Source organism: Somniosus microcephalus, chromosome 24, assembly GCF_052327205.1.
Source record: "Somniosus microcephalus isolate GS21.2 chromosome 24, FLI_Smic_1.0, whole genome shotgun sequence".
In the NCBI taxonomy this organism is placed as follows: Eukaryota; Metazoa; Chordata; class Chondrichthyes; order Squaliformes; family Somniosidae; genus Somniosus; species Somniosus microcephalus.
Genome location: NC_141010.1, coordinates 10,823,852 through 10,836,916, shown reverse-complemented (window position 1 = coordinate 10,836,916; position 13,065 = coordinate 10,823,852). Strand labels below are relative to the sequence as shown.

The 13,065-nt window shown below is 53.2% G+C and overlaps 1 protein-coding gene across 2 annotated transcripts in view; it reads left to right on the top strand.

Annotated features, from left to right (window-relative positions):
- Positions 1-8,006: 8,006 nt before the first annotated feature.
- The window catches only part of cwc25 (CWC25 spliceosome associated protein), a 36,499-nt gene continuing 31,440 nt past the window's right edge, over positions 8,007-13,065 (top strand). For both annotated transcript variants that reach the window (XM_085966209.1, XM_085966210.1), the window contains exon 1: positions 8,007-8,038. In XM_085966209.1, coding sequence (XP_085822335.1) covers positions 8,021-8,038 — 18 coding nt within the window. In that variant the 5' untranslated portion in view covers positions 8,007-8,020. The remainder of the gene's footprint in view (positions 8,039-13,065) is intronic.

Sequence of the window (13,065 nt, the reverse complement as noted above, 5' to 3'; positions counted from 1 at the left end):
GAGACCAAAACTGTACGCAGTACTCAAGGTGTGGTCTCACCAATACCTTGTACAGTTGTAGCAGGACTTCCCTGCTTTTATACTCCAACCCCCTTGCAATAAAGGCCAACATTCCATTTGCCTTTTTGATTACTTGCTGTACCTGCATGCTAACTTTTTGTGTTTCATGCACAAGGACCCCCAGGTCCCGCTGAACTGTAGCATTTTGTAATATCTCTCCATTTAAATAATAATTTGCTTTTTTATTTTTCCTGCCAAAGTGGATAACCTTGCACTTCCCCACATTATACTCCATCTGCCAAATGTTTGCCCACTCACTTAGCCTGTCTATATCCCTTTGCAGATTCTTTGAGTCCTCTGCACAACTTGCTTTCCCACCCATCTTTGTATCATCCACAAACTTGGCTACATTACACTCGGTCCCTTCATCCAAGTCATTAAAGTAGATTGTAAATAGTTGAGGCCCCAGCACCGATCCCTGTGGCACCTCACTAGTTACCGTTTGCCAACCGGAAAATGACCCATTTATCCTGACTCTCTGCTTTCTGTTAGTTAGCCAATTCTCCATCCATGCTAATATAGCATAGACCAGTTGGGCTGAATGACCCCTTTCTGTGCTGTAGATTCTATGTAAGACAGGGTCAGTCTTGGCTGTGATGTGCTTCACTCTTGCCACACGCACTGCCTTGGCTTGCCCCATGATTGGCCACTTGGCTGAGCTACCTGAGACAAGGTGGCACCTGTGAAACTACCCGGGTGTGAGTTATTCGCACCTTCAGGGGAAGAGAAAAGGGTAGAAACTGCAAAAGTGAAATTTTTTTTACGTCACAGCATTTTAATGTCTGCCACATTTTTTTACCCCCGGTTTGGCAAGAATAGATTGCCACATGTGGGCCAGCTCTGCCGGAAGAGTTGCTGCACCTGGATTAAGTAACATTCTAGCTCGCTTAGTAACAAGCTCACTTCTGGGTTAGAATCATAGAAATTCGGCCATTCACTCCAGTGCAGTGCTGAGGGAGTGCTGCACTGTCAGAGGTGCCGTCTTTCGGATGAGACGTTAACCAGAGGTCCCGTCTGCTCTCTCGGGTGGGCGTAAAAGATCCCAGGGCATTGTTTCGAAGAAGAGCAGGGTAGGTATCCCTGGTGTCCTTGGGGCCAATATTTATCCCTCAACCAACATAACAAAAACAGATTATCTGGTCATTATCACATTGCTGATTGTGGGAGCTTGCTGTGCGCAAATTGGCTGCCGCGTTTCCTACATTACAACACTGACTACACTTCAAAAGTACTTGATTGGCTGTAAAGCGCTTTGAGACGCCCGGTGGTCTTGAAAGACGCTATATAAATGCAGGTCTTTCTTTCTTTCTATCGTGCCTGTGCTGGCCGAAAAAGAGCTATCCAGCCTAATCCCACTTTCCAGCTCTTGGTCCATAGCCCTGTTAAACATAGAAACATAGAAACTAGGAGCAGGAGTAGGCCATTCGGCCCTTCGAGCCTGCTCCGCCATTCAACGAGATCATGGCTGATCATTCAAACCCTAGCACCTGGTCCCTACACCGACAGCCATCCCACCCAAGCCCTATCCCTGTAACCCCACGTATTTAATCCCCCCTAACACTAAGGGCCAATTTTTATCATGGCCAATCAACCTAACCCGCACATCTTTGGATTGTTGGTTACCAAGTGCATATCCAAGTACTTTTTAAATGTGATGAGGGCTTCTGCCTCTACCACCCTTTCAGGCAGTGAGTTCCAGACCCCCACCGCCCTCTAGGTGAAAAAAGTTCTCCTCAACTCCCCTCTAATCCTTCTACCAATTACTTTAAATCTATGCCCCCTGGTTATTGACCTCGCTGCTAAGGGAAATAGGTCCTTCCTCTCCACTCTACCGCGGCCCCTCATAATTTTATACACCTCAATTAAGTCTCCCCTCAGCCTCCTCTGCTCTGCGAAGGTCGTGGGTTCAAGGCCCATGCCATCTCTTGAGTTTATATTCCAGTTTTGGATGAGATGTTAAACTGAGTCTCTACCTGTCTCTTCAGGTGGATGTTAAGGATCACATGACATTATTCAAAGAAGAACTGAGAGCCCTGCTGGTATCCTGGCCAACATTGTTGCCTCAGCCTGTACCACCAAAAAGAGTAACAGTCATTTATCCAGTATTCCAAGACGTTGCCCAAGTGTTATTACTCTTGGCTCCAGGGCTCGCACAGCCACACCAGATCCTGTGTCTTCACCAGATGGGCACTGATGTAAGAAAACTACTAGGCACTTGGTCTAAGCGTTAAACAAAGCTTTAATCAACTGTTTTACAACATGGAGGTCTAATTGTGTCCTTCACTAGTTCCTGATAAGAATGTCCTGCGCAAGCTGGGCCCGTGCCCGAGTATTTATACTCTCCCCGGACAGCACCACCCGTAGGCCGCTCAATATTATTTCATAAGTCTTTCTTTCATGAATGACTGATTCATGTCAGGCACTATCCAGTAAGGTTTACTGGCTAGGAATAGGAACCTTGCTGCTTTTGTCCTTCCTTAGCCCAGGTGAGGCTGGGACCTTCTGCCCTGTAATAATACAACACTGGACAAGGCTTTAAATATTCTTTCTTGACATGTTTCCCCCCCACCCCCCTCCCCGCTCAGCTTTCTCCTCTCCTTTCCTGAAGGCCTGGATTGCAGAGCAGTAATCTGCTAAAGATGTTACGTGGTGTCAATAAACTGGGCGAGAGTGAAGCTTGAGCTGTTTCGTTGGCCACCTGAACTCTGAGATCAAATTGCCACCAATAATCAGTTGTACATTTCTGTACGAAGTTTATGTAGTTTAAAATTCCATTTCACGCCAATGCAGTGCAGATACAGCAAGAGAGAGCGTGGCCAGTTATTGACGTCATGTCTGCTCTGAAGCTAGAAAAACACATGAGGGAGAAAGGAATAAAAGGATATGCTGATAGGGTGAGATGAAGTAGGGGTGGGAGGAGGCTCGTGTGGAGCATAAACACCGGTACGGACCATGTCATGAATCTTATCATTCATGAAGAAATGACTCATGAAATAACACTGGGCGGCCAGCTGGTGGCGCCGTCCAAGGAGTATAAATACTCGGGCGTGGGCCCAGCTTGCCCAGGATGTTTTTGTAACCAGGAACTAGTGATGTAATTAGAATCTCATGGTTGTGAAACGGTTGATTAAAGCCTTGTTTTATACTCAAATCAAGTGCTTAGTAGTTTTCTTACGTCAGACCAGTTGGGCCGAATGGCCTCTTTCTGTTCCTTTGCTACTGACACTGTTTGTGTGTCATAGGAACAGGCGGAGGCCATTCAGCCCCTTGAGCCTGTTCTGCCATTCAATGAGATCATGACTAACCTGCACCTGTTGGGCTGAATGGCCTCTTTCTGTGCTGTACATTAGATGTAATTTAATTCAATGTAACAACAGCCACTTGATTTAGGTAATTCATTATCCGAAAGAATCTGATATTTTATCAGGTTCTAAATCACTCAACTCAACTTGATATTCTGGGAAGTACTTTACCATGTGGCATTGTTACTAGACAATTTTTGCTAGATAAGGATATAAAAGGATATGGAGCCAAGGCAGGTGGATGGAATTAATATACAGATGAGTCATCTTCTCATTGAATGGCAGAACAGGCTCAAGGGGCTGAATGGCCTCCTCCTGTTCCTATGTTACACAACAGTGCTAGTATCAAAGGAACAGCAGCAGGGGTATGAGCATATCCATTAAGAGTGGCAGATGTTTGGCAGAAGATTAATGCCAGTAATTTAATCTCAGGGTTGAGGTGACAAACAAAATGTCATCAACTTTGCTTCTGACTTCCACCCCTCCCTCGCCTTCACATGATCCATCTCCGACTCTTCCCTTCCCTTCCTCGACTTCTCTATAATCTCTAACATCTTCCAGATCCAATGAAAGGTCATCGACCTGAAGCGTTAACTCGGTTTCTCTCTCTACAGATGCTGCCTGACCTGCTGAGTGCTTTTCCCAGCATTATCTCCATGTTTATTTGTATTTTAGCTCAAACTTCACTCTTGGTTACCGACACCATCTGAAATCCTTGGTGGATTTCCTGTTCCGCCATCCACTCCCATCCATCCAGTTTAATCCGTGTAGCACATTCCAAGTTGCTTGCCCCATCTATGCACTCGGCACAATTAATCATTCTTGCTGAATCGACCATTTGTTTCAATCCACACGACTACAGTGGAATCACAGTGTGCTGTGAGGAGGATGCCGAGAAACTCCAGTATGATTTGGACAGGTTGGGTGATTGGGCAGATGCATGGCAGATGCAGTATAATGTGGATAAATGCGAGGTTATCCACTTTGGTGGCAAAAACAGGACAGCAGATTATTATCTGAACGGCAATAGATTGGGAGAAGGGGAAGTGCAATGAGACCTGCGTGTCCTTGTGCACCAGTCGCTGAAGGTAAGCATGCAGGTGCAGCAGGCAGTTAAGAAGGCAAATGGTATGTTGGCTTTCATAGCGAGAGGATTCGAGTACAGGAGCAAGGATGTCTTGCTGCAGTTGTACAGGGCCTTGGTGAGACCACACCTTGAGTATTGTGTGCAGTTTTGGTCGCCTTATCTGAGGAAGGATGTTCTTGCCATGGAGGGAGTGCAGCGAAGATTCACCAGACTGATACCTGGGATGGCAGGAATGACATATGAAGAGAGGTTGGGTCGATTGGGCTTGTATTCGCTAGAGTTTAGAAGAATGAGAGGGGATGTCATTGAAACTTATAAAATTCTAACAGGACTAGACAGACTAGATGCAGGAAGGATGTTCCCGATGGCGGGGGAGTCCAGAACCAGGGGTCACTGTCTAAGGATAAGGGGTAAGCCATTTAGGACAGAGATGAGGAGGAATTTCTTCACCCAGAGAGCGGTGAACCTGTGGAATTCTCTACCACAGAAGACAGTTGAGGCCAATTCATTAAATATATTCAAGAAGGAGTTGGATATATTTCTTAAGGCTAAAGGGATCAAGGGATATGGGGAGAAGGCAGGGACAGGATACTGAATTTGGATGATCAGCCATGATCTCATTGAATGGCTCGAGGGGCCAAATGGCCTACTCCTGCTCCTATCTTCTATGTTTTTATGAATCCTTCTTTAAAATCAGACTGTTAGCTGGGGGGAGGGGGATGCTGTTGGAAACTGGCGACGCAATGGGTTACACACTCCTGCCTCACGTTGGGAATCTAGGTTCTAATACGACATAGAAAGGTTCCTACGCCTGCTGTTTGGAACCAACATGAGCCCACAACACACTGCTGTCCCTAATTTGGCACTAAATTAAAAATCTGACTTAGTTGTACAGAAAATGGGGAAAGAAATGTCTTACTGACACAGCAGAGGGTGCTATTCTGATGTTTCTTTAGAGGCACATTGCTAGAGAGTATAAGAAGCTTTAGTCTGCATCTAACCAGGTTGTATCCGACTTGGAACTACTTGATGCTGATACTGAGTGCCTGAAATGGAAGGTGTTCCAACATTCACACTGATGAGCATGAAATTCACTTTAAAAAAAAAATCAGACTGTAACAGTTGGGGCCAGTAAAGGCAAACACTGATCCTTTTATCCAGTCATTCCTGAGAAAAAGGATAAAATAAATCTTGAGTTAAACATTATCGTTTCCTCTAATTTTGTTTTTAGTTTTTTTTTTAAATAACTTTCGTTCACAGCCTTGAGATTCACAGGGAATTCAGGAGAAACATCTTTACCCAGAGAGTGGTTAGAATGTGGAACTCGCTACCACAGGGAGTGGTTGAGGCGAACAGCAGAGATGCATTTAAGGTGAAGCTAGACACGTACATGAGGGAGATGAAGGGTTAGATGAAGCAGGGTGGGAGGAGGCTCATGTGGAGCATAAATGCCGGCAGAATGGCCTGTTTCTGTGCTGTAAATACTATGAAACTCCCCTTGGGACCTGCCAAAAAAATCCAATAGCAGACTGCGCTACTGAATGACATCAAGGAAGGGAATGTGCTTCAGAACATCTGCTCCACAGAATGGAAACCTTTGCTGGTCTTCTCGGGCTGAAGCAAGGCTAGGTTTTCTGAATTCTCTCCTTTTGCTGGGATAAATCGACGAGTTGATAATTGAGGTTAAAATGAAAACCATTCAATATCTCATTTTCAAATCAAGTCTGCTAAACTGAGGGGTATTAATCCATGAGGTGAGTCAGAGTGCAATGCCAAATTCCAATCCTTTTTCAGATGCATAACAGCAGTTTATCAATTGGAGTTTTACTGTTGAGGCCGAGGGACAGTGGTGGCCCTGGGTCCCCACATCGGTTGTTACTGATGATATTTCGGACATTCATTTGGCTTGATCTATGACTTCTATTTTAAATAATCCAATAGGGGTGATGCTGGGTTGCCAGAAAGGCGACTGCTGCTCCCGGACCTGCAAATGGCTGTCTTCGCCAGGACCAAACCCACAAGAAGGTCCTCCGACCTGCCCGCCCCCCTCCGTACCGGGTGGCCAAAGATAGGTTTTGGGTTAGAATGCAGCCAGAAATTGAGGAGCAGGCCCTTTAAGTAATGGAATAGGGGCAGCAACCTGTCACACTCCATATAGATGTGAATTATGTTTACATCCAGGTTGCAGAAGCTGCAAGCATCCTGGATATCACTGGAGTGATTTAAAACTGCATTGGGTGTCACTGCATCATGCAACGCTCTCCACCCGAGATCACCAATGGGGCAGGGAAAGATTCCCGTGTATGGAGACACTTCCACTGGGGACCCCTGCCTCCATCTGAATGGCAAGATGGCACCCCAGGGTGTGTCCGGACAGAAGACGGGGGCAAGGGAGTGGAGAGCGTGCGGGAGCAGGCTGTACAGGAAACCCCTCCGCGCAGAATGGAATGGCACGGAAGGAATTTCCAAGAGATGATTGAGGTTCCTGAGGGAGTTTTCTGGGCCTTGCTGCTGAAACCTTCATCCATGCCTTTATTACCCATAGTGACCAATCCAACGCACTCCTGGCTGGGCTCTCAACTTCCACCCTATGTAAACTTGAGGTCATCCAAAACTCTGCTGCCCGTGTCCTAACTCGCAGCAAGTCCCGTTCGCCCATCACCCCCTGTGCTCGCTACTTTGGCTCCCGGTTAAGCAACGCCTTGATTTTAAAATTCTCATCCTTGTTTTCAAATCCCTCCATGGCCTCGCCCCTCCCTATCTCTGTAATCTCCTTCAGCCCCAGAACCCTCCGAGATCTCTGCACTCCTCTAATTCTGCCCTTTTAAGCATTCCCAATTTTAATCACTCCACCATTGGTGACCGTGCCTTCAGAAGGCAGTGGAGGCCAATTAATTAAATATATTCAAGAAGGAGTTGGATATATTTCTTAAGGCTAAAGGGATCAAGGGATATGGTGAGAAAGCAGGGACAGGGTACTGAATTTGGATGATCAGCCATTGAATGGCGGAGCAGGCTCGAGGGGCCGAATGGCCTACTCCTGCTCCTATCTTCTATGTTTCTATGTTTCAGCTACCAAGGCCCTAAGCTCTGGAATTCCCTCGTTAAACCACTCCGCCTCTCTACCTCTCATTCCTCTTTCCTCCTTTAAGACGCTCCTTAAAACCTACCTCTTTCTGCCGTAATATCTCCTTATGTGGCTTGGAGTCAAATTTTGTTTTATAACGCTCCTGTGAAGCACCTTGGGACATTTTATTACATTAAAGGCGCTATATAAATGCAAGTTTTTATTGTTGTAGGGTTGCTAACCCTCCGGGGTTGTGCTGAAGTCTTCATGAATTGAAGATTAATCTCCTGGACACTGCTTACGGCAACCCTGGGGAAAAATGATTGGGCTATTAAAGAAAAAGTTTTTGTTTGAGTACTTTCATTTATTACTGAGTTGGGGTTGGATTGTAGCAGCAGTGAGCTGCAGTTCCAGGTGTTGCCGCCCTCCAGCCCAGGGGGCGGCAGAGGCGGCGGTTTCCAGTCTGTGCCAGCGGCCGGGCCGAGTGTGAGCTCTGGTGCGGCGATGGGTGGCGGGGACCTGGTGAGTGTTTGTGGCCAGCGGGAGGACACGGAGATTTACCCCGGGGAGAGGGAGCTGGGGCTGGGGGAGAGAGGAGAGGGGGCGTCTTACTACATTCAGCTGGGAGCCTGAGGCCTACAGCAGCGCCTCGGCCCCTTTAAACACAGAGAGGGAGAGTGAAGGGGGGAAGAGAGGAGAGAGAGAGTGAAGGGGGGAAGAGAGAGTGAAGGGGGGAGAGGGAGGAGAGAGAGGGGAGAAAGAGGGGGAGAGAGGGGAGGGGAGAAAGAGAAGGGAGAGGAGGGAGAGGAGAGGGAGGGGAGGAAGAGGAGGGAGGGGAGAGAAGGGAGGGGAGGAAGAGAAGGAAGAGAAGGGAGGGGGAAGGGAGGGGAGGAAGAGAAGGGAGGGGAAGGGAGGGGAGGAAGAGAAGGGAGGGGAGGAAGAGGAGGGACGGGAGGAAGAGAAGGGAGGGGAGAGGGAGAGGGGAGGAAGAGAAGGGAGGGGAGGAAGAGAGGGGAGGAAGAGAAGGGAGGGGAGGGGAGGAAGAGAAGGGAGGGGAGGGGAGGAAGAGAAGGGAGGGGAGGGGAGGAAGAGAAGGGAGAAGGGAGGGGAGGAAGAGAAGGGAGGGGAGGGGAGGAAGAGAAGGGAGAAGGGAGGGGAGGAAGAGAGGGGAGGAAGAGAGGGGAGGGGAGGAAGAGAAGGGAGAAGGGAGGGGAGGAAGAGAAGGGAGGGGAAGGGAGGGGAGGAAGAGAAGGGAGGGGAGGAAGAGGAGGGACGGGAGGAAGAGAAGGGAGGGGAGAGGGAGAGGGGAGGAAGAGAAGGGAGGGGAGGAAGAGAGGGGAGGAAGAGAAGGGAGGGGAGGGGAGGAAGAGAAGGGAGGGGAAGGGAGAAGGGAGGGGAAGGGAGAAGGGAGGGGAGGAAGAGAGGGGAGGGGAGGAAGAGAAGGGAGAAGGGAGGGGAGGAAGAGAGGGGAGGAAGGGAGGGAAGGGAGGAAGAGAAGGAAGGGGAGAAGGGAGGGGGGGAGGGGAGGGGAGGAAGAGAAGGGAGGGGAGGAAGAGAAGGGAGGGAAGGGAGGGGAGGAAGAGAAGGGAGGGGAGGGAGGGGAGAGGGAGAAGGGAGGGGAGGAAGGGAAGGGAGGGGAGGAAGAGAAGGGAGGAAGAGAAGGGAGGGGAGGAAGGGAAGGGAGGGGAGGAAGGGAAGGGAGGAAGAGAAGGGAGGGGAGGAAGAGAAGGGAGGGGAGGGGAGGAAGAGAAGGGAGGGGAGGGGAGGAAGAGAAGGGAGAAGGGAGGGGAGGAAGAGAGGGGAGGAAGGGAGGGGAGGAAGAGAAGGGAGGGGAGGAAGAGAGGGGAGAGGGGAGGAAGAGAAGGGAGGGGAGGAAGGGAGGGGAGGGGAGGGAGGGGAGGGGAGGAAGGGAGGGGAGGAAGAGAAGGGAGGAAGGGAGGGGAGGAAGAGAAGGGAGGGGAAGGGAGGGGAGGAAGAGAAGGGAGGGGAAGGGAGGGGAGGAAGAGAAGGAAGGGAGGGGAGGAAGAGAAGGGAGGGGAAGGGAGGGGAGGAAGAGAAGGGAGGGGAGGGAGGGGAGAGGGGAGGAAGAGAAGGGAGGGGAGGAAGAGAAGGGAGGGGAGGAAGAGAAGGGAGAAGGGAGGGGAGGAAGAGAGGGGAGGAAGGGAGGGGGGGAAGAGAGGGAGGGAAGGGAGGGGAGGAAGAGAAGGAAGGGGAGAAGGGAGGGGAGGAAGGGAGGGGAGGGGAGGAAGAGAGGGGAGGGGAAGAGGGGGGAGGAAGAGAAGGAAGGGGAGAAGGGAGGGGAGGAAGAGAAGGGAGGGGAGGAAGAGAAGGGAGGAAGAGAAGGGAGGGGAGGAAGGGAGGGGAGGAAGTGAAGGGAGGAAGGGAGGGGAGGGGAGGGGAGGAAGAGAAGGGAGGGGAGAAGGGAGGGGAGGAAGAGAAGGGAGGGGAGGGGAGGAGGGGAAGGGAGGGGAGGGGAGGAGGGAAGGGAGGGGAGGAAGAGAAGGGAGGGGAGGGAGGGGAGAGGGGAGGAAGAGAAGGGAGGGGAGGAAGAGAAGGGAGGGGAGGAAGAGAAGGGAGAAGGGAGGGGAGGAAGAGAGGGGAGGAAGGGAGGGGGGGAAGAGAGGGAGGGAAGGGAGGGGAGGAAGAGAAGGAAGGGGAGAAGGGAGGGGAGGAAGGGAGGGGAGGGGAGGAAGAGAGGGGAGGGGAAGAGGGGGGAGGAAGAGAAGGAAGGGGAGAAGGGAGGGGAGGAAGAGAAGGGAGGGGAGGAAGAGAAGGGAGGAAGAGAAGGGAGGGGAGGAAGGGAGGGGAGGAAGTGAAGGGAGGAAGGGAGGGGAGGGGAGGAAGGGAGGGGAGGGGAGGAAGAGAAGGGAGGGGAGAAGGGAGGGGAGGAAGAGAAGGGAGGGGAGGGGAGGAGGGGAAGGGAGGGGAGGAAGAGAAGGGAGGGGAGGGAGGGGAGAGGGGAGGAAGAGAAGGGAGGGGAGGGGAGGAGGGGAAGGGAGGGGAGGAAGAGAAGGGAGGGGAGGGAGGGGAGAGGGGAGGAAGAGAAGGGAGGGGAGGAAGAGAAGGGAGGGAGGAAGAGAAGGGAGAAGGGAGGGGAGGAAGAGAGGGGAGGAAGGGAGGGGGGGAAGAGAGGGAGGGAAGGGAGGGGAGGAAGAGAAGGAAGGGGAGAAGGGAGGGGAGGAAGGGAGGGGAGGGGAGGAAGAGAGGGGAGGGGAAGAGGGGGGAGGAAGAGAAGGAAGGGGAGAAGGAGGGGAGGAAGAGAAGGGAGGGGAGGAAGAGAAGGGAGGAAGAGAAGGGAGGGGAGGAAGGGAGGGGAGGAAGTGAAGGGAGGAAGGGAGGGGAGGGGAGGAAGGGAGGGGAGGGGAGGAAGGGAGGGGAGAAGGGAGGGGAGGAAGAGAAGGGAGGGGAGGGGAGGAGGGGAAGGGAGGGGAGGAAGAGAAGGGAGGGGAGGGAGGGGAGAGGGGAGGAAGAGAAGGGAGGGGAGGAAGAGAAGGGAGGGGAGGAAGAGAAGGGAGAAGGGAGGGGAGGAAGAGAGGGGAGGAAGGGAGGGGGGGAAGAGAGGGAGGGAAGGGAGGGGAGGAAGAGAAGGAAGGGGAGAAGGGAGGGGAGGAAGGGAGGGGAGGGAGGAAGAGAGGGGAGGGGAAGAGGGGGAGGAAGAGAAGGAAGGGGAGAAGGGAGGGGAGGAAGAGAAGGGAGGGGAGGAAGAGAAGGGAGGAAGAGAAGGGAGGGGAGGAAGGGAGGGAGGAAGTGAAGGGAGGAAGGGAGGGGAGGGGAGGAAGGGAGGGGAGGGGAGAAGAGAAGGGAGGGGAGAAGGGAGGGGAGGAAGAGAAGGGAGGGAGGGGAGGAAGGGAGGGGAGGAAGGGAGGGGAGGAAGAGAAGGGAGAGGGGAGGAAGGGGAGAAGGAGGGGAGGAAGAGAAGGGAGAGGGGAGGGGAGGAAGAGAAGGGAGAAGGGAGGGGAGGAAGAGAGGGGAGGAAGAGAGGGGAGGAAGGGAGGGGAGGAAGAGAGGGGAGGGGAGGAAGAGAAGGGAGAAGGGAGGGAGGAAGAGAAGGGAGGGGAAGGGAGGGGAGGAAGAGAAGGGAGGGGAGGAAGAGGAGGGACGGGAGAGAGAAGGGAGGGGAGAGGGAGAGGGGAGGAAGAGAAGGGAGGGGAGGAAGAGAGGGGAGGAAGAGAAGGGAGGGGAGGGGAGGAAGGGAGGGGAAGGGAGAAGGGAGGGGAGAAGAGAGGGGAGGGGAGGAAGAGAAGGGAGAAGGGAGGGGAGGAAGAGAGGGGAGGAAGGGAGGGAAGGGAGGAAGAGAAGGAAGGGGAGAAGGGAGGGGAGGAAGGGAGGGGAGGGAGGAAGAGAAGGGAGGGGAGGAAGAGAGGGGAGGGGAGGGAGGGGAGGGGAGGAAGAGAGGGGAGGGGAGGGGAGGAAGAGAGGGGAGGAAGAGAAGGGAGGAAGGGAGGGGAGGAAGAGAAGGGAGGGGAAGGGAGGGGAGGAAGAGAAGGGAGGGGAAGGGAGGGGAGGAAGAGAAGGGAGGGGAAGGGAGGGGAGGAAGAGAAGGAGGGGAAGGGAGGGGAGGAAGAGAAGGGAGGGGAAGGGAGGGGAGGAAGAGAAGGGAGGGGAGGGAGGGGAGAGGGGAGGAAGAGAAGGGAGGGGAGGAAGAGAAGGGAGAAGGGAGGGGAGGAAGAGAGGGGAGGAAGGGAGGGGGGGAAGAGAGGGGAGGAAGGGAAGGGAGGGGAGGAAGAGAAGGAAGGGGAGAAGGGAGGGGAGGAAGGGAGGGGAGGGGAGGAAGGGAGGGGAGGGGAGGAGAGGGAGGGGAGGGGAGGAAGAGAAGGAGGGGAGGAAGAGAAGGGAGGGGAGAGGGGAGGGGAGGAAGGGAGGGGAGGAAGAGAGGAGGGGAAGGGAGGGGAGGAAGAGAAGGAGGGGAGGAAGAGAAGGGAGGAAGAGAAGGGAGGGAGGTAGGGGGAGGAAGTGAAGGGAGGGAGGAAGAGGGGGAGGGGAGGGAAGAGAAGGGAGGGGAGAAGGGAGGGAGGAAGAGAAGGGAGGGGAGGAAGGAGGGGAGGAAGGGAGGGGAGGAAGAGAAGGGAGAGGGGAGGAAGGGGAGAAGGGAGGGGAGGAAGAGAAGGGAGAGGGGAGGGGAGGAAGAGAAGGGAGAAGGGAGGGAGGAAGAGAGGGAGGAAGAGAGGGAGGAAGGGGAGGAGAGAAGGGTGGGGAGGAAGGTGGGGGGAGGGAGGGAGGGGAGGGAGGATGAGTGGGAGGGAGGGGAGGAGAGAGGGAGAAGGGAGGGAGGAAGAGTGGGGAGGGGAGGAGGATGAGAAGGGGGGAGGGGAGGAGAGAGGGGGAGAGGGGAGGGGAGAGGAGGGAGGGAGAGAAGGGAGGGGAGGAAGAGAAGGGAGAGGGAGGGGAGGAAGAGAAGGGAGAGGGGAGGAAGGGAGGAGGAAGAGAAGGGAGGGAGGAAGAGAAGGGAGGGGAGGGGAGGAAGAGAAGGGAGGGGAGGGAGTGGGAGGATGAGATGGAGGGGAGGAGGGAGGGGAGGAAGAGAAGGAGAGGGAGGAAGAGAAAGGGAG